We start from the raw sequence: 22,482 nt of genomic DNA, 5'->3' as shown, positions 1-22,482 counted from the left end.
GAGTAAGTATCCCATGGTGCACTGTAATGGAACCTCCAGGTGGTCTCTGATTGGCTTGGATCACTGAACATCCCTCGGAGATGGTTGCGAGCTTCTCGTTGTCGTCTCTCAGTTGGGGGTTGCGCTGTTGAGACTCATTTTCCAATTGTCTCTGCGTTCGTTCCTCATATGAGGAAAACTGTTCATGCAGGTAAATGTGAGATATAAAGTAAATAAAAGAAATTGAGTCAGTTGTTTTTTTCCAAACATTTTATTGACCTCCGTTTTTATATACAGACTTACATATCACGTTACTTACACACAACACAGGGTGGTCCAGGAAATAAGCAATAAACAGTTGATTACTACACAAGGAAAGGTCACTTTTCCCAAATTAAAAAAATGATTCACTTGTCTCTTGTAATATTCAGCTACCGAGCAGCCAATTTGGTTTTATTCATTTACAATAAAGGTAAATGGACAGTTTTTCTTGAAGTTACATTTACTCTGAATGAGACACCTCACTGTCATCAATTTCAAGAGGAACTGATTTATACAGAAGAAATAGTCCCTAAAAAAAACCTGCTGTCCATGACTTCTGTGGATTGTCTCAAATATCCAGGCCATTGCACGTTGATAAGAAAGGTTTCTGGTTTTGTTTTATCTGATGATCACCACAAACAAACAAACAAACAAAAAAAAAAACACAAAAAAAAGTTTCTCCATCATTGTCTTGAAAGTGAAGAAATCTCAGCAAAAGATAACTCCAAACTCCTCAGAGTCAGCACAATTTGTAATTTACAGGAACCCTGTTTAGGTCCAGAGAAACATACCACCTGGCAGATACCAACAGAATTTACATTTGCTTGTTTGAATTTGTGACCAAAATACTGTATGTACTATTTTAGAATTTAAAATAAACTCTTGGGTGAAGAAGCTACAATTTGCAATGAAGACAAAGTTTCTAATTTACCATTTTTTTTCTGTATTGCAACTTCTTTTTAATTATCAGCCGATGTTTACATCAATACCAATGATGTAGGCCCTCATTGAGCGTACTCCAAACTTAATGGTGACTTTTACCCTCTTGTTTCCATCTTAAATTATATACTTTACATATAAAAATACAGCAAGTACTCCTTTTTTAACAGTCCTATGACAAAGAAGTAGTAAAATACATTAATGCGCAGTAAAATACTTAAGTAATACTTAAGGCTTGGATTGGAGACTTGCTCTGGGTTGTACTCCATAGCCGTGTAAGCTTTCATTTCATGTAAAGATACATCAAATAACAACACTGACCCAAAGCAGAGAACTGCACAGTACTCCATTTATAGGCGCTACAACCCCAAACACTCGAGTGTTATCGCCCTGAACAGGGCGGACTGAAGCAAAAGTAACAGTACATGATAATTACTAACAGTATGACCGATCTGGATTCTCTGCAGAGAGCTGCAAAATTCAGATCAACATTATTTTAAAAGGCTTTTTTTGTCTCAGCTCTTGCCTGCTTTGTGCCCAGTGTGTCAACAGACGCCAGAAAACAGCTGCTGTTTGATCCGCTCTTCCGTCTTCACCTCCTCCTTGAGCACTCCTCCATCACATCTATGACACATATCTGTCCATCTCACTGACTTCTCCTGCTTGGACGGTGGGACCTCGTCAACTTCTGTTTCCTCTTCCTGCTCTTCGACAGACACCCTGCTCCCTGATAGGAACGAGGAGCTCTTTTGATGCTGCGCATCCTGTTCGCTCTCCTTTTCCCCTTTCTGAAGGCTCGCCCCTTTGGTCCTTCCGTTGTCCCTGCTCTTCCTCCCCTCTGCCTCTTCTTCCTTGTCTTTCGTGTTTCTTCTTAATGTGTCCATCTCTGTCTCCATCACAGGGGACCTGTTCTCTCTCTCCTCTTGCACTTCTCCAGTAGATTTCTTCTTTGCCTTGCTGCGACCCCTGAGGTTCAGTATCTGAAACCAAATAGATGTGTCTGAGACATTTTTGTGCTTTGTGCCGTATCTTTTTCTTTCCGTCTCTCCAGACACCTGACAAACTACAACAAAGACTCTTTCATTGATGCCTCTTTCCTGTACAGTTTGAGGATGATTATTTGCCTATTATTAGACTCCTCCTGAGCCAGTTTATATTTCCTGTACATCCCATATTTAGTAACATGACTTTTTAATGCCACCTTCTGTGACATAAAGTCACGTATCCTAAAGGCACAACAGAGACGAGTGACAGATTTGCCACAAAGATGGAAGACAAAGGGGAACCAACCTTGAAGTCTTTTCTCTTGCGCTGCAAAATTGGTCTCTGAAGGAAGAGGATTTGCTTGGTCGACAAACTCCCATCACTACAGAAAGAAAAGAGCAGCACTTTTACTACTGTTGCCTTTAATGTTTTAATCTGAGGAGCTTGCATATCGCTACATATATGTAAATCAAGTTTCTGTCAGCTGAGGTTTGTTAAGTGACAGGTTACAAGACAAAAGCACATCAGGGACTGTGTTGTTCGCAGCTCTGACAGATTTCAAAAGCGGTTTCATGTTGAGATGAGCATATGATCATGATCTGTTAGATCTCTAACCATCTGTCCTGCTACACTGTCAGTCCTAAACCCCCAAAAGAATGAGACAGGCAATGTAATAAGTCCTCACTGATTTTTGGTGCTGTTACTCAAAGTGATGTGAGTTCACGGTTGTCGTATCTTGGGTTGTAGTTCAGTACCTGTTGGTCTTGACAATTGGTGTGGGTAACACACTCATCAGCCTCCATCCATATGGAGCCAGAGACTGGAGCAAAGGGATGTAGTCTGTCTTCACCACAACACCCTTGACGGGAGAAGGAGAAAGAATCACTCTGACACACAGCATAATCGTATACAAGAACAAAATTCACAAACATATTACAGTACACATGCAGGTAGGCAAATTTAAGTACAGCCAAAAGCCGTGCACACTACTTTCCTTCATCTCCACTCTTATGAAATGTCTGACAGGAAACAGCTTAAGCCCTCAGCCACAAAGGATTTCTCAAAGTGCACATCCTCTCCAGAGTATTAAAAACTCAAAGACCCACATCAACAACGGTCCACTGCTCAACCACGATGGCGTCATAGGAGGTACTTGCTGTCTCCTCTGCAGAGCTCTGGAAGATGAACACACTATCCACAGATGAAACCCCATTGTCTGGAGAAAAGGGCAAATAACAGACAGTCACATAAACAGAGGAGGATGTATGTGATTCAGACAGCAGTTACGGGCTCATCTCCACTCTCCAATTTCTCACTATTGATCCCCTGTTCGCTTTGGCTTTAGCCTGCTTATTCCATGGCTGACTGAACAGTGACTTACGGTGTAAGCTGTGGACTTACAGCACATAACGCCATGTACATCATCCGTTGCCCAGCAGTGAAGCACAGATCTACAGCCTGAGCAGCTTTTTCCTCCGGTCAAGAACTAGTGGAACTCAACCAGTGAAAATTCTTAAAGTCAGAAGGTAAGGTGAAGCATTTACTTAAGCTGCACTAATCAGTTACATTAAAAAAAAAACCATATGCCTTTGTTTAATGTGAAACTGGTTGGCCATAGGGATGAACCCACAGATAATGCTAATAATTATAACCCAAGTCGTTCTGTACATTACAACAAACAGCAGACAGACAAAGTTAGCGACTAGCAAGTGAACATAGTGGAAAATCGAGCAGCAGGATGTTTCCCTCGGGATTGGGTGGAGACAGAGCTAAAAGGAGGGTGAATACTGGGGTTAAATTTTACCAGTTGGACAGAATCATGACTGGCGATGTGTGCTGCGTTTCCCTGTACCTGCTATATACGTAAATACGCGTCTGTCCGCTGACACAATGGAACAACGGGGCACCAAAATGTCTCTATTAAAATGGGATTGCTGCCATCACTGCATTTACTAGTGGATACAAAATACATTTTTGAGGCAGTTTCACATAGAGTTCAGTGTTAAATTTGTGACTGATGCAAACTCTTAATAATAACAACCTTTGAAAGAATCTGAAAATCCAATATGGATGAAGCTGTCATTTTAGTTGTGCCCTTAAAACACACATGTAGACACCACTTGACCAAGATTTCATCATGAGTTTGTGAGCATGCAAGAATACATTTTGCGGTACCACTTTCTGGTGCTGCCCCTTAAGGGTGTATACTGACAAGTGGCAGGTCATTGCTATGGCCCTGAAACATACCATCACTGTCTTCAAGGTGGAAAAACCCATCAATGAGGCGTGCGCCATTGGTGAAATGCTGAGTCATGTGGTCAAGCCAGTGCGTGTCAACCTCTGTTATTAGCCCTGCTTCTTTTTGTACTTGCAGTGGCACCCTGAGTGAGTAGAACCTCAGAGAAGTGTTCATCTCCCCTGTTTGGTTGTACAAGGCAAACAGCTGCATCCCTATAGGCACACAGTTAAAACAAACAAAAAAAGGCAAAAGGTCAGTTGGACAACATATAGAACTTTGCATAATGACAATTTGTCCCGTGACCACATGACAAACCTGAAGCTAGTTACTTACGAGCCTGCAGTGGTGGTGATGTTGAATTCTTGTCTTTCTCTAAACTCTTGAGCCGAATATGGTTGTTGTTGTCTGTCGTCACTCGGCTTTGCCTATCTATAGAGCTGGACTTTCTTTCATGGTTTTGATCCAGTTCTGGAGAGCTGAGACAGCTGTCAGAGCTTGAACTTTGTCTTTCTCTCTGTTTTGAAAGGTTAAAGGGCTTCTCTGTGGATTCTTTGAGGTCTGGTAGTTGGCTTTTCTGCTGCCTGAATAAACCAGCAGCTTCTGGAGGGCTGGGACACAGCAGGTTTTCTTGGGCTTCTTCTGGGATTTGATTTGGACACCACTGAACTGTGTGTTCAAACCTGGGTTTGCTGTGATCTTGAGGTTGGTTTGTTGATTCTGGTGACTCTTTGAGACTGATCTGTAAGGTCTGCATTTGCTCACTGGACTCTTCTTGGTTAAGCTCTAAGCTCTGGATGGCTTTCAAAGGGGTGAAGTCTGGTTCCAAAGCATGTTCTACATCTTCATGCTCTAACTTTTGTGGATACAAGTGGTGATGATCAGGTTCTATGCCATTATGATGTGGTTCTGTAGGATCTGTTGGGCTGGTGTTGGCGCTGAAGGGGTGTCGGTGTATGGGTGAAGGGCTTGAATGTAAGGAGGACAACTCTTCAGGATCCCAGTGGCCCAAGAAGCAGGGCCCTCCACCTGGCTGCTGGAGAAAGCCCACAAACATTACCCCTTGCTCTGCTACATCCTGGATCTGTAAAAACACACACACACACACACACACACACAACGTCAATATCCATATACCCAATAAAGCCTATTAGAATACATCTGAGTGAAACATAAATATAAAAGGACATCATTCCCAGCACCACAAATAAATTTGCAGTCTCTTCTTCTAGTCAGACAAACAAAGCCTCATTTACACGCAAACAAAGGCTGACATACACAGAGTAGATATTCTGCAAAATAACAACCTACCTAATCATCTGCAAAGATCAAATATTCAAATGACAAAAGGACCTCATTATCTCAACGCAACCGTGTGTGTTCATGTGTGTGACACTGTGTGCCACTGTGTGTGTCTGTGTGTGTGTGCATGCGTGCTGCTCCCTCCCGCAGAGCTATGGTGGTTAATTGTCAGTTGATATTTGGGCTGACAGTTTTAGACAGGCTCAACGGGAGAGAAATCAGATTGCAAACTACCACCAAACAATAACGAGACACATCTTCCCCTATTACCCACTACTTTTGACACTTCACTCATCATCACATATATAAACAGTCTCTCTATTACCTTCCAACACACTTGCAATTACAGTTTTATCAGATAAGTGTGTCCAGAGACAGATTGAGAGTGGGTGGGATAGCGAGTGCTGGAAAAATAGAAGTATAGAATTTCGAAACTGAACACTCACACACACGAACACACGCATGCACACACCAGCCTGTCACTCTGTCTGCCCGGTACTGCTCCTGGGTTCTTATCTCGAACTCTCTTTGGCAGCTTGTGATCTGATTGGTTATTCATGTCACGCTGCCGGAGCCTATCACATTATACTCAGTGATGTGCATTTCCATCCAATCAGGTTTTCCTTTGTGCTCTATGGGTGTTCAGATGCAAATCTATTCAATAGAGCACATTTTCATTTCCCATTGTAGGAACCCAATTCATGAGCACAGAGACTAAAAGTGAGTTTTACAGCTAATAAATGTGATAAATGCCAGTGATGACGCCGTGGTTGGCAGAGCATCTTAGGGTTAAGGGTAACTACAGTTTGCCATAGCTTCTGTAACCCTCCATTCATTATATAGCTCCTCCTTCTGTTTCCCAGTTACAGGATTGTGAGCAGTGTCACAGGAGATGCAACTAGTGGAAATACAGTATTGTTAAAAATCCTTCCAGTCAGGTAAATTTGCAATATCCGAAATGGAAAACCTCTAATCAAATCTGCTCCATTTGACTCGGAGAAGCTCCGCATGTCAGGACAAGAGGCAGTGTTACCATATGGCACAGACAGGCAATTATAGGCAGTTGCCTGTAGCCTTTTGAGCCCTGTAATGTTTCCTTCACTGTCACAGCAGTGCAGCGGCAGCATGAAAGGAACACACAAAAACACACAGCGCAGTGAGTGCGGAGATAGAGAAGGAGGGAGGGGTGGATTCTCCGTGGATCGCTTTTGTCAAAAGAGTACTCCACCAATTTATCACTGCACTCCTACGAAACTGTCAGACTCACTTTAGAAAATAAAAAGTAGCAAAACTCAGAGAGATCTTTTTTTATTCCACACATTCTTCTTCCTTGACAAAACCTGCTGCCTATATTACCCATAATTAAGATTAGACAACACAAATTGATCAGATGCAGCAATGGCGCCGAGACACCAACTCTCCAACAGGAATTACGATTCTTTAAAACGATGTTCGGAATCAAGAAGATGTGGATGACCTACGAAGAGTCCGCAACCTCTTCTCTACATGGCTATTAAACATAACACACTGTCTAGGGATACAGTGATTTAATACAGCTGAACGATATGAGTGCAGACACTGACCTCATTAAGCCATAATGTAACAAATCCACTTTCTTGGTCAGTGTGCCATCAGTTTCATTTATGAAATAACAACAACTAGCTGCCTTGTGCCAAATTACCTCACAGCAGGTCATTGCTTTTACAGCCCTATTGGCAAGCTGTCTTATCTTAGTTATATGGAAAAACTCTTCTTTCCCTTCCTACCAAGTCAAGACAACGACTTGGTTTTACACTATTTTCTTAATTAATTATTACTCATTAATGTTCTAACCATTCCCTCTTCTCCCTCTGCCCACCTTTTTTTCTGATTTGTGGGTGGCTTCACAGGTCTGTGGGATGACCTATGACAGGGCACTGGCATGTGGAAAGGTTCTGCATCTTCTCTTCTTCTATTTTATTTGAAAAATATATTTCTGTGTAGATCATCTGTGTAATATGCTGTGTAGATCTAAAATATGTTTCCTGTTCTCCTTTCATCTTTTCTTTGAAGCATTCACTGTCCTTCAGTTTGATTTGTAATTGCATGTTTTCACTAGAAGGCCTTTCATATAAATAATTTTTGTCATGTTAAGCTCTCTACCCTGTGTAGGTGGCTCAAAGGCATGGAGCAAAAACATTCTGTTTGACTTAAAGTGGAAACATTTTTAGAATTTTTAGACATTTTAGAGCAAACATTGCTCCAAGTATCAGGCATCTTTATTTGAAGACAAATCCATTAAAAGTCAATCATATTAGAACAAACAGCTTTGTTGGCATTATATGCCCTTCATTGAACTCACCCTTTTGACATAGCTCTGGATCACTTCTGGGTCAGCAGACTGGTGACCTGCCACACACACATCTGTCTCTAGATGATGCCTTCCCCACCTCAGTTGGCTTTTCTCTGAACTATGGGGTGAGAAATGAGAGAATTTAAACAAATGTCCAGTGTAAATTATCAATCATAAGTCATTTAGTTCAGCCCGAATGCTGATCTTGGGAAACAGAAAACGTTAAATGTTCTCGTATAGTTCTAACATTACCCAGGACTGTTCCCTTTAGGTTTCTTTCCTGTCCATTATCACTGGAGAAGTTCCATCACCCAGGAACATTACGGTCTAAACGATCCTTGGCGCTCTATAGATTCTGCCAGACATGCTTATGTTCACAAGCACTCATTGACCCAGAATGATCACAGCAGACACATAATGTCAGTTCTGGTACAGAGTGAATTTTCCATTGAAGGAGACACACATTCCCTGAAACACAATAGACTTATTAGATAGAAAAGGGGGACCGAATTTCCTTCTGCTCCCACTGCAAGACACAGTGATAAAAGGAGTATTCAGATACGCCTCTTCAGATTTGGATTGAGGTCAGTGGGAAGGCCATGGTAATATCTTGTGCTCTGAGGCATGAGTGACATTCTCAGCTAGATTTGAAACAGTAGATCTGTCAGATTTTTTTCCTTTCATTTTTAGGGTTTTTGATGAAAAGGGGATGGCGGTGATGGGGACATGAAAGGCGGAGTAAAGGGGACGAAGGAGGGGTGCGGAGGACAAAAGAAAAGGGGGGGGGCGGTCATCACTGAAGTAAGCAGATGAAAGGATGGAGAGATGGTTTCTCTCCTTTCGGCGTGCCGTTCCCCTCTGGTGAACACTGGTGATGCAATCAGCCGTCTCCACGGTGACAGGTGCCAGGAAGCAGCGGGACCGCTTGGCAGGAGGGGCATCAAAGGAGCAGCCCGGCACCTGCCTGTGGACTAGAGCTTGCGCGTGTGTCAGTTTTGGTGTGTGAGGTGTGTGGAGTGTGTATACAATACACTGTTCCTTGAAGTCACATTAAAAAAGCACACACAGAACTGTAGGCTAAACACTGTCATTCCTTTAACTGTGGAGAGTTAGTGACAACAAATGGTAAAATATGCAACCACGGCTGTCTGAGGGAGAAGAGACAAAGAGTGATGCACAGGGGTGCCTGGACTGGTCGCCAGTCAATCACAGGGCTGATACACAAAGACAGACACACACACTCACACCTAGGGACACGTTGGAATTTGGCCTGATCATAAAGCCAGATGAAAGGTTAAAGGATCACCAAAGTTGTTACAGTCCATCCTGAGAGGATAATGAATCTCTGTAGCAGATTGTGTGGCAGTGTATCTGGTAGAAGTTGATATATTTCACAGGTTAAGTAAAACCTCTGGCCTGCTAGAAGCACTAGATGGAAAGTCAGGGGATCACTAAGGGCATTAGTATTATATGGTTTCTAATTCAGCAAAAGTGTCGCTCACTTTCACAATGAGATGCTGAGAATAAAGAGAGCTGATACAGGGATGTAGGTATATAATGCTCTGCTCAAATATGGTGGCAAGTAAAGGATATCTGGGTCTTAGAAGACATACACAGTATGGAGTGTAGTTACACAGTATAGTGTATTATCTTGTATAGTCAAAAGTGAAAGAATTGGCACAGTGGGCTAAAATTAGCCATTTTTGTGGCTGACTCATCTACAATTAATTTTACATCAAGAGAAGGAAGTGAGGTGCAGAGTTTTGCTTGTGATAACAGGTCTCAATTGGCTTCCATTTCAAAACTTTCTAAATATTATCTATCTGTCAGCAAATGAATCATGTCATTTATCTTTTTCAATCTGCTACATAAACCACTACAGTTAAAAACTGTATCATATAAAGGTGCCGCTGATGCTGAAGGTAAGGGTTCGTTGAGTTTACATACCTTGGAGTTTCTCGGACCAGCACGGCTCGGTGGAGCTGGCGCTGGATGTGTGCGTGGCGAGGGCCGCAAGGATGGACAAACGGGTGGACGGCGACCAGGACAAAACCCTGTGCATAGAGTTCCCTCACCTGAACCGGTAGCTCTCTGACCGAGGAGAGACAAAGCACAGATGACACCGGAACCTCTGGAGGGAGGAGAACGAGTGAGAAGGGAGGGAGAAAAACATGATTAGACAAGAAGGGGAAATGGTCAAGTCAAGGACATCACAGGTTGCAAAAGAGGCAGGGAAGAGTCGTGGTGAGATATTTGGAAGTGGATAAAAGCTAGAACAAAGAGGAAGAGGGAAGAAAAGAAGAGGAGGGAAGAGAAAGAGGGACAAAGGGTGTGAACAAACAAAAACGGAGCATGAAAATTCCCAGTGAACAACAACACATGGCATCTTCACACCGAATCTGAAACTGATTACACCAGAACTATTAGCCTCAGCTTGGCTTTTGGAAAACAAGCATGCACACATAAACAAGTGTGCAGAGACCTACACCGACACGCACTCTTTTGAACTACAATACGCACTCTTTTGCCTACACTAACAGGCAGCTGAACATAATCAAAAATGCACACACACACATACATCAAAAGGTTGGAAAGACAATGCTATCACATTGCCTGTTTGGGTGTGTGGTATTAGCAGCAACGGCTAACATAGAACCGGTTCCCTTATTACCAAACACAATGGTAAGAAAACCTCTTTACTTCAGTGAAAACGGTTAGCGGCGCTTATCGTATGGAAGCAAACTGTCATGGCAAATCCACCGGGGAGAGAGGAGAACCGCCCTCTCGGGTTCGGTGCATTGTAGCAAAGCCCTCTCTCTGTTCACAGGCTTTTAAGGGAACACGTGCACGTCTGGCTGTGTGTGTTTCTGTATCACTGAGTGAAGCCAGGTGTGAGAGTGTGTGTGTGTGTGTGTGTGTGTGAGGGGGGGGGGGGGGGGGAGAGAGAAAGCATGGAAAAAGGGATGAGAGAAGAAAAGGGAGGCAGAAAGAGAGAGAGAGAGAGTGAGAGATGAGGCTGTCTGTTTGTGCCTGAATGCTTGTCATCCTTTCCCATTCAATCTCATTTGCATGGGTCTGGAGAAGAGAAAATAACCTGAATAAATTAACTAGACACACACACACATACACACACACACACACACACACACACACACACACACACACACACACACACAGGAAAAAAAGTGCAAGCCATCTCATTTTCAATTTGTTCTCCATCATCTGGCATGTTCACACATACACACTAAAAAACACACACATGTAGGCCATGAGTAGCTGGCCAGCATGCTAGGATACAAGCACATGAACACACAACTCTTCCCACTCCCATCTCAGTGAAACAATAGCATAAAAAAAAAACCTCCCTGAGAAAATCCGACCATCACGTCAGCCTGGCACAATCGCTTGGAACCACGAGAGCCTTTTCATCAAGCAAACACTTAAACGGGTGTCTGTGGGGACTTATCAAAAGCACTACAGTGATGATAGTAATAATAATAATACCAGCTGGAGACTGGGGTGGGGTGTCGGTGGGGGGATAACAACGATCCTGTCACCGTAAACAGTCATTAGCCATCATTAGCTCTGCACGGCTGGCACTCACCCACCGACAAGACGCAGGCAAGGCAGCTAATTCAGGCAAGGCATACAGAAGTTATTAGATTGTTATGCAGCGCTGTAGGCTGGGAAGCAACTTCATTTATACTGTCTTTTTCTGTGGGATTTAAGGGGAGGCTACATTTCCGCTCCAGAACAGGAACATGGGAACAGCTCAGGGCAGGAAAAGCCGGGTGGAGTTTTATGGTCCTAGCTACTGAGGACAAGGGTGGTGTAGTGTTGTGAGCAAAATTGTGTGTGTGTACGTGTGTGTATTTGTTTAAGGAAGTTGGATATATGTGAAGCAGTGGTTGTTTCTGTGTGCGCGAGCACGAGTGTTTTTGTCACTTCGCGGGCTGTGCTTGGATGTGAATATATTAGTGAGTGGGAACATTCGCATTTGAGAGTTCAAAAGCGAGATACAGACACCCAAGAGTTCACTGTTTACCGGACACAAGATGAAGCCGAGTGGCTGTTCTGCTGTTGATCCCAGCTCTGCTATTTCCATCTCAACCCAAAGCTTTGGCCACATGACAGCTGCTGTGTGTTGTGAGCGACGCCTCACTTTTTGACCCTGGATTTCACAAGCTGTATTTGGAGTGTGTGAGAGTCATCCACTTCCAGCAGCCGCTTGAAAGGGCTTATTAATTCCTTGTACAAATCCCTGAATTTCTGTCTGTGACTGTAAAGCATATTTTGTAGGGTGTATGTGTACCATAGCACCATAGTAACTCCAGCGAGTGTACATGGAGCCATGTTTTTTTTGCCTGTATGTGTGTGTGTGCGTACACAGGCACACACACAAGAAGGAAAGAAAGAGTTTGCACTAAGCCTGCTAGGTGATGCATGGGAATTACTACTCACAGCCACCCTCAAGGCTTATCCCTCTGCTTGCTGGAGGTTCACGTTTATTTAAATAGCCTTCTAATGACTTGCAGAGGTTTTAGGCAAGGATATGTGCCAAAACACTGACTATAAAATAATCAGCTTCCTGGAGCCAGGAGCTCCCCACTGCTTTGGGAATGCAGCTACCGGTTATGACAGTTGTTGGTCAGCCTCTGAGCTTTGTCAAATGGGGTCTCATCTCCACAGAAAGCCTGATTTACAGAAAAAGTCTGAGAAAGAGCGCCGGGTTCACAAAAATGGCTAGCAAGTGAAAGTAGGAGGAAAAAAAGGTTTGCTGTGGTGAGAAAACAGTGTGGCACTTAAGGCGCATACAGTACCATGTACTTATGATGCTGTGAATCTCTCTGCCATCTTTGCTGGTATTCTCTCAGGCCTTTTGGCCAGGAAGACTGAAACAGCATAAAGGAATGATGCAGGGGGAAAAAAAACAGTTGAGCTGTGTCAGATCAGCATTTTCAACAGTCTGTCATAAAAAAGGTGTGTCAGGCAGCAAGGATCTATCAAAGTGATAGATTTTTGCTTCGCTTCCTCTCTGGGCCAAATACATCACAAACAGATTCTGATAGCAGAAGATGTACCACATAAGGCAGAGGGAATGTATATCACTCTGTGTCAGCAGAGAAAATACCTATCATACACACACAGACTCCAGCTCTAGCCAAAATACATTTACCCACAAGTATACAATAGCACTGCAAAGAGCTCCACGCGCGCACACAAACACACACACACACACACTGCTGAGCATTAGACACATGTTGTAAGTTTTAATGAGACGAGTGGGTCTCTGACTCTGCAGGGCGGCAGAAAGTCATCAGCAGAGTTCGCCTCCTCGCTGTCTGCTCCAGACACCAGCGTTAGTCACACAGCATCACACCTAACTTACTGCCTCACACGTCCTCAGACTCCTGACTCCCGCTCGACTCGCACTCACACCTCCGACTCTCTTTTCTCTCGACTTCTCCTCGCGCGCTCTGCCTCCCTCCCCGCTCCAGACCTGACAAACGCTAGCTGTATCTCTGCGCTGTTCGTTCTCTCACCCTCTCTTCTCTGCAACACCTCCTTCTCTTTATTCTGTCTCTCTTCTTTTCTTCTTCCCCCTCCATTCTACCCCTTTTCTTCTCACATTCTATGCTTTTTCCATTTCTTCTGCTCATTATCTGAGCACCGCTTCGGCGACAAAGGAGGCTGGGTTAAAATGTCACACCTGGCTGTTACATTTCATACTCTGCATTCTTGCTGACATGTCAAGGTAACCGATCGATGTTACCACAGGAATAATAAAGATACTGACACTTATTGTAAAGGAGAGTGATGTGGTGATGTGTCATGGTACAGCATGGAGATAGCTCAGACTTTGGTTTTAGGTTGTATGGTGAGATTGAGCTGAAAATGAAATAAATGGTCCATGTGTGAAGCAGAGGCTAAATGCCTGAAACACTGAACATATTTGTCCTCATCCTCCCTGGGTTGCTATGACCCAGTGTGAGCCAGTTGGGCTTAGTCACATGGAAACATTTCTCAGCTAAAGTACTGCTGCAGTTGAAGCAAAGCTAGTAAAACAAACAGTTTATTGTCAGTTGCATTGTGTCTGGTAAGTTTCATCGCACACTAGTCAAAGGTCGAGTTAGAAACCACGCTGCACTCTTCGTTCTTCCTGAGAACACAATTTAGATGAACAAACATCCACCTCATCTCACACGCGTCAGAGGGGCAACAGTAAAGACATTTGTTTCTCAGTGCTGTGTAGGTGTTGTCAAGTCACGCTAGCAGGGAAATAATATCATTAATGTGGGCCAAATTAAATTAAAGCATGGATTTGACCGTGGGTTTCCTCAATGTCATGGACTGACATACAGATTCCTTTATCTGTGTCCTACACACACACACACACACACACACACACAAATACAAATAAATCCCTGTGCTGGGAATGAGGTCCCTCAATCTACACAAACAATCAGATAATCCTTCAGGAATCCTTCACTTCTCTTGGTCTCTCTATCACAAATGGAGAGGGGGAGAGAGAGATGGAGAGAGGCAGGCATACACCCACTCACAAACACACACAAATACACACACACAAAATCAATTCACAGTAGCTGTGTTTATCCTAAAATAGAGTATACTCATCTTAAGCAGCTCAGGTGGCATCATTGAGTTTACCATATAAATGACCTGCCTGTCTGTCAAATGATAACACTAACTCTGTTGACTAAGTCCTATAAAGTGCTTTGTGTAAGTGTGAATGAGCCTCCATTGCCGATTGTATGTGCAGAGTGTGTGTGTGGTCTTTCTGTATCAATATACGCCCATGCGATTAGACAATTTATCCGCAACTGCTGTAAGTGACAAGAAGGACGAGCAGTCCTCATGTCTATTGTCTGTTTTGGTCACCAGCACCATTTGGCATTGCCAGATCTCTCTCTAAGCCAACAGTACAGCCTAACTCATTTGCCAAACATAACAGGGCTGGCTGAAAATGAAGCCGACTGGCAGCCAGAACATTGCCACTTGGCTGTGGCGCTCAGCCTGCTGTCTGTTACAGTGTTGCATTGGAAACACCTCTAAAAAGGACTTCAGTGAGCCACTTGCACCTGCTTGTCAGGTGATGGAGGCTTGTAGAAACATTAAGCCATAAGGAAAAAAGAGGATTTTTTTTACATCTGCTTCAACAGTATCTGTTTCTTCTCCTCGCCTCTCTTTTTCCTCGCCCTGTCCCTCCCTTCTATCTTTTCACAGTCCACACCAACACAGTGGCAGAATTAGTATTTTTAGAAACCTGACGCCTCTAGAGGATTCTCATCAAAACGTTCTCAAACCGCTGTGAGCGCACACACACACGCTATCAAACACACTATTATTCATATTCACGTCCAGATGCACACAAACACACACAAGGTTCCCAAGTCAGCATGCAAACACGCCTCAGCTTTAGTTTATTGTCACTGTATGAGAGAGAGGCATGGGGAAGTTGGAGGACATGGCTACAATGTGTACAATAGTCTGAGAATTAGAGAAGTCTTTGAACTCTCTGCAACAGGAGCCTCACAAAGACACAACTTCGGCTTATAAGCCACTTTTTCGCCCTCAGGATACTTACAGTATGAAAAAAAACACAGCTTCACAGAGTTGCTGACCTAAACATTTCATTTAACTGGTTAAAGATGGAACAGCAACTGTGGCTATTTTATGAGTGGAACACACACAAACACTGCAGCCAGAGTTCAGGATGACAAAGCAGAGCAGGGCAAGTTGTGTTCTACTCTGCTCTGACTGACGAAGGTTGCCTGCTACATTCAATGGCCAAGATTTGCTCTTTTTATTCAAACTGTGCCTGAAGTCGCCTCCCCCGGTGCTCATTCATTCACTGTTTCTCACAGTACATAGTAAGCCAGCTTTGGTTTCACAACATCAACCAATGAAAGGCATAAGATAACAGGATTTCAAGGAAAATGTGAAGAATAGCTGGGAATACGTTATGGGTATCTTTCTGAAAGTACGAACAAAGGCATTTACTTTTCTTTTTTCTTTTACTTCACTTGGGGCCAAAGCAATAAACTGTATGACCTTATCTGATATGGCTAACATGTTAGCAAACCGTTTCTTATTGATGCAGAGAGGTTTGAAGTTGTGTTTCTGGTCACTGGGCAAATGTCTAATATGCCCCTGGTTTTAGCTCTGGGTTTGGTCTCCTCCAACACCTGTAATACATATCTGTTTAGCTGCTAAATGCTAACCTATGTTCACCAGCTTGTGAACTTTGTGTATAGCTGTTTGGCACAGGCAAGGCAGAGTACAGATCAGTCATCTGACCTTTATTGCACCTGGTAATGCAGTTAATGGCAATATTGAGACAGAGGAACAGTAAATTGTCTTATTTTTTGTGTCAATCATCTTTGATAGAGAGATGTTTGATGAAGAAACCCTTGATTATTTCCAGTATGCAACTATGGGAGAGGTCAGGTCAAGTCAAATGGGGTGCACATCTCACATGGAAAATGTTATGCATACCTTCTTTTCCCAACAGAAAATCCAGGAAGTGGTAGGTGTAGGCCACACCCACTTTAGTCTCCACCTGAGGCCGTCGAAGGGTGGAGTAGATATTGCCTGGACTTCGCCTCTCTTCCGTCTTCCGCAACTTAGGAAGCCTGCACCCCATATCTCTGTGACGGAGGAAAAGGGAGAAGAAAGATGGGAGATAAAGGAGAGAAACGGAGGTGAACTAGAGTGGGAGACATGAAATTGATAGAGTTTCTAAATATACAGAACACATTAGCACCTTCAGAGTGCGTGTGTGTGATAGTTACACACAAGTCTAAATGCTATTGCTCACGTGTGAGCTTGAGCAGCCTGATAATAATGTGTGTGTCTAACTCCCTCTCTCTCAGACATGCACAGGCATACACACTGCAATAATACTGAAATATGAAAGCCATTACCTGCTTGGTGGGCTGCGATACGGGCATCTCCTAATCAAATAGGGCTGATTGGGAGCGACATGTTTGATCAGAATGAATTAAAGCAGAAATGAGACTGATTTCCTGCCCTGTCAAGCAAAGCGACATGAGACTAGATAGACAAGGAGAGGAGATGAGAGGAGAGGAGAGAAGAGGAGAGGAGCATGTTGTACTGCTAGTCGATTTACATGTTGATCCAAGGGCAGCCTCAAAGCACAATGCCGTGTTATTTTAATACTTTTTCAGATTGTGTAAGGCCCATCAAACAGGAAGACGATTGATAAGAGGTGGAGAAAAATATGTAAGTAGTTGACTTTTACACCATTAACTAATGAGCTATCGGATAACATCTGTTTTATAAACAGCATACGATGAGAAAATCGGAAAATATACAAAAAAAGATCTTTAATGTGCAAATTTAATTATTTCCTCTAATTTGATGTGATGTTATTACGTCAGGTCTAAATTGCTGGAGAGGTTTGGCGTTGCAGGGAGGTTATCAGTGTTGCAGGAAGAATATTGGATTTTTTTTTCACTTCTAAAAAGCCCAAAGGCACTTAAAATGGCAACAGAAGAGCATATGATGTCCAGTTGCTGTATTAGTTTGCCTGCAGCACCTGCTCAATCTTTCTCCATCATGCTGGAGAAGCTAAAGAGCTGAAGCATCAGCCTTCACTAATACCAGAGATAGCAAATCAGGTCGCCTCTGTATCGCCCATTGCTGGATTTGAGAAGCCATGGTCAGCCAAACTCAAGCTCTCTAGGTCAGTATTTCACAACAACATCCTTCAAATTTTCGGGAATGCTGGCACAAACTTTTGTATGATAAATTTACCCATCCATGCATCTCACTAACAATGGTAATTGTGTTGGCATCTGGGGACAGCACTGATAACTGCCACTGCCACTGTTCGAGCCAGGCCTCTCTGAGGGAAAAGTGTTTAAGTATGTTCACATTTGTACTGTACACACAAAATTTGATCCTGTTCACATGGTAAGGACCACTGCATACCCAAAATGATAGGAAATTTGCTTGAAATTTCCTTTTAAATTCTTGCTCTCCTGAATTTCAACAGGCAATTTAGACCCAAAGACCTACTAGAGTTGCATACAAAGAAAAACAAGAAGTAGTGAGGTTGCTTTTGTGACAAATGACTGAGAATTGAAAGTGGAGGAACTGGTGCAGGGTGTGAAAAGAGAAAACAAGAAAGGGGTAGAGGACATGAAAAAAGGGCATGGTCAAATCTTGTCAAGCTAATCTGATGTGACAGCGTCCGTACCCTCAAACCATCACCACAGTTATGGTTAATATCCCTGTCTGCCACGGCTTGTAAGAGCCACACGGTGAGGCACACATCTGCATGTCTGTGTGTGAGAGTGCGTTTGTGTGTGTGCACATATGTCTTCCCCAAAGGCAGGTCTATATCTGTATCTCTGCATCTGTTTGGGGAGCATGGAGAATGACATAGTAACTCCCATTGGGCCAAGAGCATGGACGTTAACTCGGCTAACGATCCTAACAGACTCCATTAAGCCTGGTGTGTGTGTTTGTGTGTGTATGTTTGGTGACTTCAAGCTCTGATTGCATTGAATGTGCATTTGCAAAAGGTTACACATTTGCAAAAGGCAACATCGTCCATGCATCTTCATATCTCATCCATCTTAAGACAGAACACTCTGTCATTTTAAACTTTGCAAAGAACAAGCAATTAAGTGTCATTCTTTCAATATGCGCTCTTTCATAATGAGGAAAGATGAGGAGAGATGGAGGGGGGTGACAACTGGTGAGAAAGGAAGAGACTGGGAGATGAGACATCTTTTTCCTCCTACCATCCTTCTCTCTCCTCTTGACCTGTGTGTTTCCATCTTTAACTCTCTCAGAATTAGCTCTTCAGTGTGTCTCATGACTTAGACAAATCTCTGTCTCTGCCGAGGTCTGACCAATGTGTTAATCACCTCGTTCTCTTTGGCCCCAGCTCTGCTTCTGTCCATCATCATTGATTAGGGCGACTCCCTTCTTTCTGCACAATGGCCTTGATTAGACTGAAGTAAAGCTAGTCATTTTTGTCACTCTCTTTTTGTTTCCATCTGATTACAAGAACTCCAGACCTTCTCAGTTTCATTATCCTGACTTCTGCTTTCCCTCCTTCCATCCACATTTATTTTCTCTTCTTCCCACCAATCTCACTCATTCAACTCCTTCCCTCAACCTCTGCTCTGTCTATTGCCATCCTCCCAGTCATAACATTATAATGTTACGATGATGCTCCTCCACACTCCCTGTCTACAAGCCTTCTAACCCTCTCAATCCTCCGTCCGTACAGTTTGTCCGTGTGTCTGGTGGCTAAATGAGTTTTTGCAGCTGAAGTGCTCCCCTGCTGAGCCTCTTCAGTCCCGTAAAAACTATTACAATGTCTCCAGACAGCCAGACAGCCAAGTAGACCCTGTCTTATGACTAGGTAAGAGCATGTAGATCCACTCCCAAACATTTTTCCTCCAGGGATGTACTTTAGTACTCTCTGTCTGCAACAAGGAGAGAGGACAGTTAATGCGATGATGTTTTGCAGGCTTCGTCCCCGGCTGGTTAAGGAAAAGGGGGGAGAAAGGGGAAACATACAATGAAGGAGAGAGATATAATTTTTCAAACATTTTTCTACTGCCTCTGTTGCTCTTAAATAAAACCTCACTGATTCTAGTATTGGTCTCAACTAGCCCACATCTCTAGTGTTAGATTCTACCTCTCATCGTCCTTTTCATTGTGCATTGACGGTTCGGTGTCAAAAGAAAGGCTTTAAACTGTTTTGTTAAACAGTTGTCCCTTGTCTCTGTGGTTTAGAAACTGATCTCTGTAATTGGACAAAACTTGAAAACCAAGGTGGTTGTAAGATCGGAGAAACTCCAGTGCCTTCAAGACTTAAGGCCTTTTTTCTCTACATGTTGGCTTCAAACAGAATCTTTCACTCTCTCCCACACCAACAAACAGGCAAAAAAGGCCTTGACAGCAAAAAACATCCATTAAACAGGGAGAGATGGAGAGAGAGAGAGACAGATAAAAGAAGTGAAAGTGAGAGAAAGGAGTGAAGATGAAGTCAGACAGAGAGCAGCAGAGGGCTTCTCATTAGAGAATCTCTTGTAACGGAGAGTTTTGAAGTGACAGCGGATTTACGTTAGCGCATAATCCGTCTGCGCTATGCCACTGCTCTGATACCTCCCTGTGTCACGGGAGGTGGGGTGGGGGGTTTGCCTTCTAAGAAGCACTTTTCATGCAGAGGAAGAGCTACAGGCTGGCATAAGCTTGGAAATATATAGACAGAGTCACCAGTATTGCCAAAGTACTACCTACTTAACACTTTATTTCATCCTACCTATTTTTTTTAAAGAAAAAAAATGCGATGTATATGATAAATATATATTTAAACCTACTATAACCCACTTCTGTGCTGGTGAGCTACAGGCAGTAACTGTTGTTCTGAGGAGAAATAAATAAGTAATAATGCAATACAAGAAAACAACGTTAGGACACTTCAGACTTCATTATCACAGTGTTACCACTGCATTACGCCCAAAGAAATAATAGGAAGATTTGTTTAGTTATCTAATGTTCAAAGATTGTTGGAAGTGTGAGTAAAGTGATTTAACTGGCCTGATGCTCACTATTAAAATATTTGAGTTTTGAGTGAGCTGTCATCAGAAGCCTCAGAGTTTCGAGCACCGCTGTTGACTACAGCTACTGTATGTCCCTTGAGGAAGAGTGTTAGCTGCATTTAATATACAGTAGTTGCTGATTGGGTTCATTTCTGCACCTGATGCACTAAACTGATTTATAGCAAGTATCGGTGAATAAATCTGTCATTGCTGGCTTCCAGTCTCCTTTATTATACTTTATGGACCTGCTTGGAAGCCATAATTCCTGCTGCTTGAAAGTGTACCATCTATGCAAGAAATTTTTGGCCTATTATCAGTGTTTTGACTCTGAATTACAACATTTTTTTTTTTTTTAAAAAAGCATGGTTGTCTGTCAAGAAAAACAATACTAACAATAAAAACTGTTGCATTATTATCAAGAGCTTGTATCATATTGGATGTGATTCACTGAATTTCTAAATTAGAGGTGACAGACAGAGTCGTGGGGAGTGGGCTTCCCTCCCACTGGGCTGGAGCTCTTCTCAGTTTCTATCCAAGGGGATGGATATGGGGTACGCTGATGATGGGGAGAGGGAAGAACTGCAAGAACAGAATGAGGAGAAAGACAAGGGGGGGGGGGGGGGGGGACAGACAGACAGCAGACTGGGAGCATGTCAAGTTGCCTGGAGGGAGGTGCGTCTCCCCCAAGCAACAAAGTAATCACCTCAAACGGTGTTTTAATGAGGCTGCATAGGGAGGATAAAAACAAATTATGACATTGATGTATTGGTCTGTCGCGCAGCTCCTTGCACGGCCTATATTAGTCTAAAAAGGAACTGTTTATGAACAAAGGCAGACTGTTTGGAGGGGCATCAATTCACTAAACCCTGAGGTAGGCCATGAATCCGTCATTTAACATCTTAGACTTAGGAGTAAGAAGAGCTAGAGACTTACAGAATATTAACTCACTGTTTGCACGGTCAGGCACTCATCATAAATGAGTGCTTTCTCAAATGCTTCCAAACAGATACCCATGTAACTTAACTGATGCCCCGTGAATTTTATAGGTGCAGCCTTGCCTGAAATTACATCTTTCTGGGATTCATTTTTTTCCTTCTTGGATGCGTTCAACCTCAGCCTGCCTCACTCACCCAACACGTGGGGGCTGCCCGTTAACGCCGGTGGGTTAGTGAACGGGAAATGATACATGACAGCTCGCTTACGCACCAAATCTTTTTCGGTGACACACACACACACACACACACACTCCTTCCATCTGCCCATTTAACGTTACTCCGTCACGCATATCTTGAGTTCACTCCAGACCTGTGACAGTGCGCTGAGGGGCTTATTCATTTTGTTCCGCCACGAATACAAATGGCACACAACCTCACACAAATCAAACGACTGGCTTCGATGTCTAAACCACGAGGATTTATTTTTCCTCGCTGTCACAAGTGTTTTATTGTGAAAGGCGTCCAAAGACTTCCCTTGACTCTTGACTTTAATTTTGCTCTCACGTCGCTAACTTTAGAGTATTTATCAAAGCTGTAGTGAAAAGAAAACGCATGCAAGTAAGACCAACAAAAATGTTATGTCGAAATATCAGCCTCCCTTTTGTTTTAGTCACTCACACTGCGTTCATATGAGGAAAATATCAGTAGATGGGTGTGATATTTCTTTTCAGAAGTAGGCTAATAGTTAAACTCACCAATCGAAGTGTGCGCTGGACTGTCGATGTCCCCTCTGTAACGTCTTCACTGTCTGTCCCGCGTCACGACCCAGATAACTGCGATCCAAATGGGAACAAAACATGAATCCTCCATTTAGAAACTACTGGTGACAACTGCTGCTGGGTCTCACTGGCAGCTCATGATGAACACCCCGCCTGCCTCTCCGTCTCCATCGTGTGTGAGGAGAGGGCGGTCCGCGCACATCCTCTCTCCCCCCCAGTTGTCTCACACTCGCCGCTCTCCAAGGTTGGATGCTCTTTACTTTGAATGGATCCCACTGTAGACTTTAAATTGATTAAAAGAAATAAATACAACAGCGATGATTAACAAACTGATAACAGACACACG

General features: G+C 43.3%; 1 protein-coding gene across 1 annotated transcript; it reads right to left on the bottom strand.

Annotated features, from left to right (window-relative positions):
- Positions 1-231: 231 nt before the first annotated feature.
- On the bottom strand, positions 232-22,354 carry rftn1a (raftlin, lipid raft linker 1a). The gene is made up of 10 exons (XM_046416766.1): positions 22,113-22,354; positions 16,332-16,483; positions 9,762-9,945; positions 7,824-7,932; positions 4,517-5,264; positions 4,192-4,395; positions 3,051-3,160; positions 2,700-2,803; positions 2,251-2,326; positions 232-1,940 (listed from the first exon to the last, which is right to left on the bottom strand). The coding sequence occupies exons 2-10, from the start codon at positions 16,477-16,479 to the stop codon at positions 1,506-1,508; spliced, it is 2,118 nt and encodes a 705-aa protein (XP_046272722.1). The 5' UTR covers positions 16,480-16,483; positions 22,113-22,354; the 3' UTR covers positions 232-1,505.
- Positions 22,355-22,482: the final 128 nt, after the last annotated feature.

This window comes from Scatophagus argus, chromosome 17 (genome assembly GCF_020382885.2).
Source record: "Scatophagus argus isolate fScaArg1 chromosome 17, fScaArg1.pri, whole genome shotgun sequence".
Taxonomy (NCBI): domain Eukaryota; kingdom Metazoa; phylum Chordata; class Actinopteri; family Scatophagidae; genus Scatophagus; species Scatophagus argus.
This window is presented reverse-complemented; position numbering and strand designations above follow the sequence as displayed.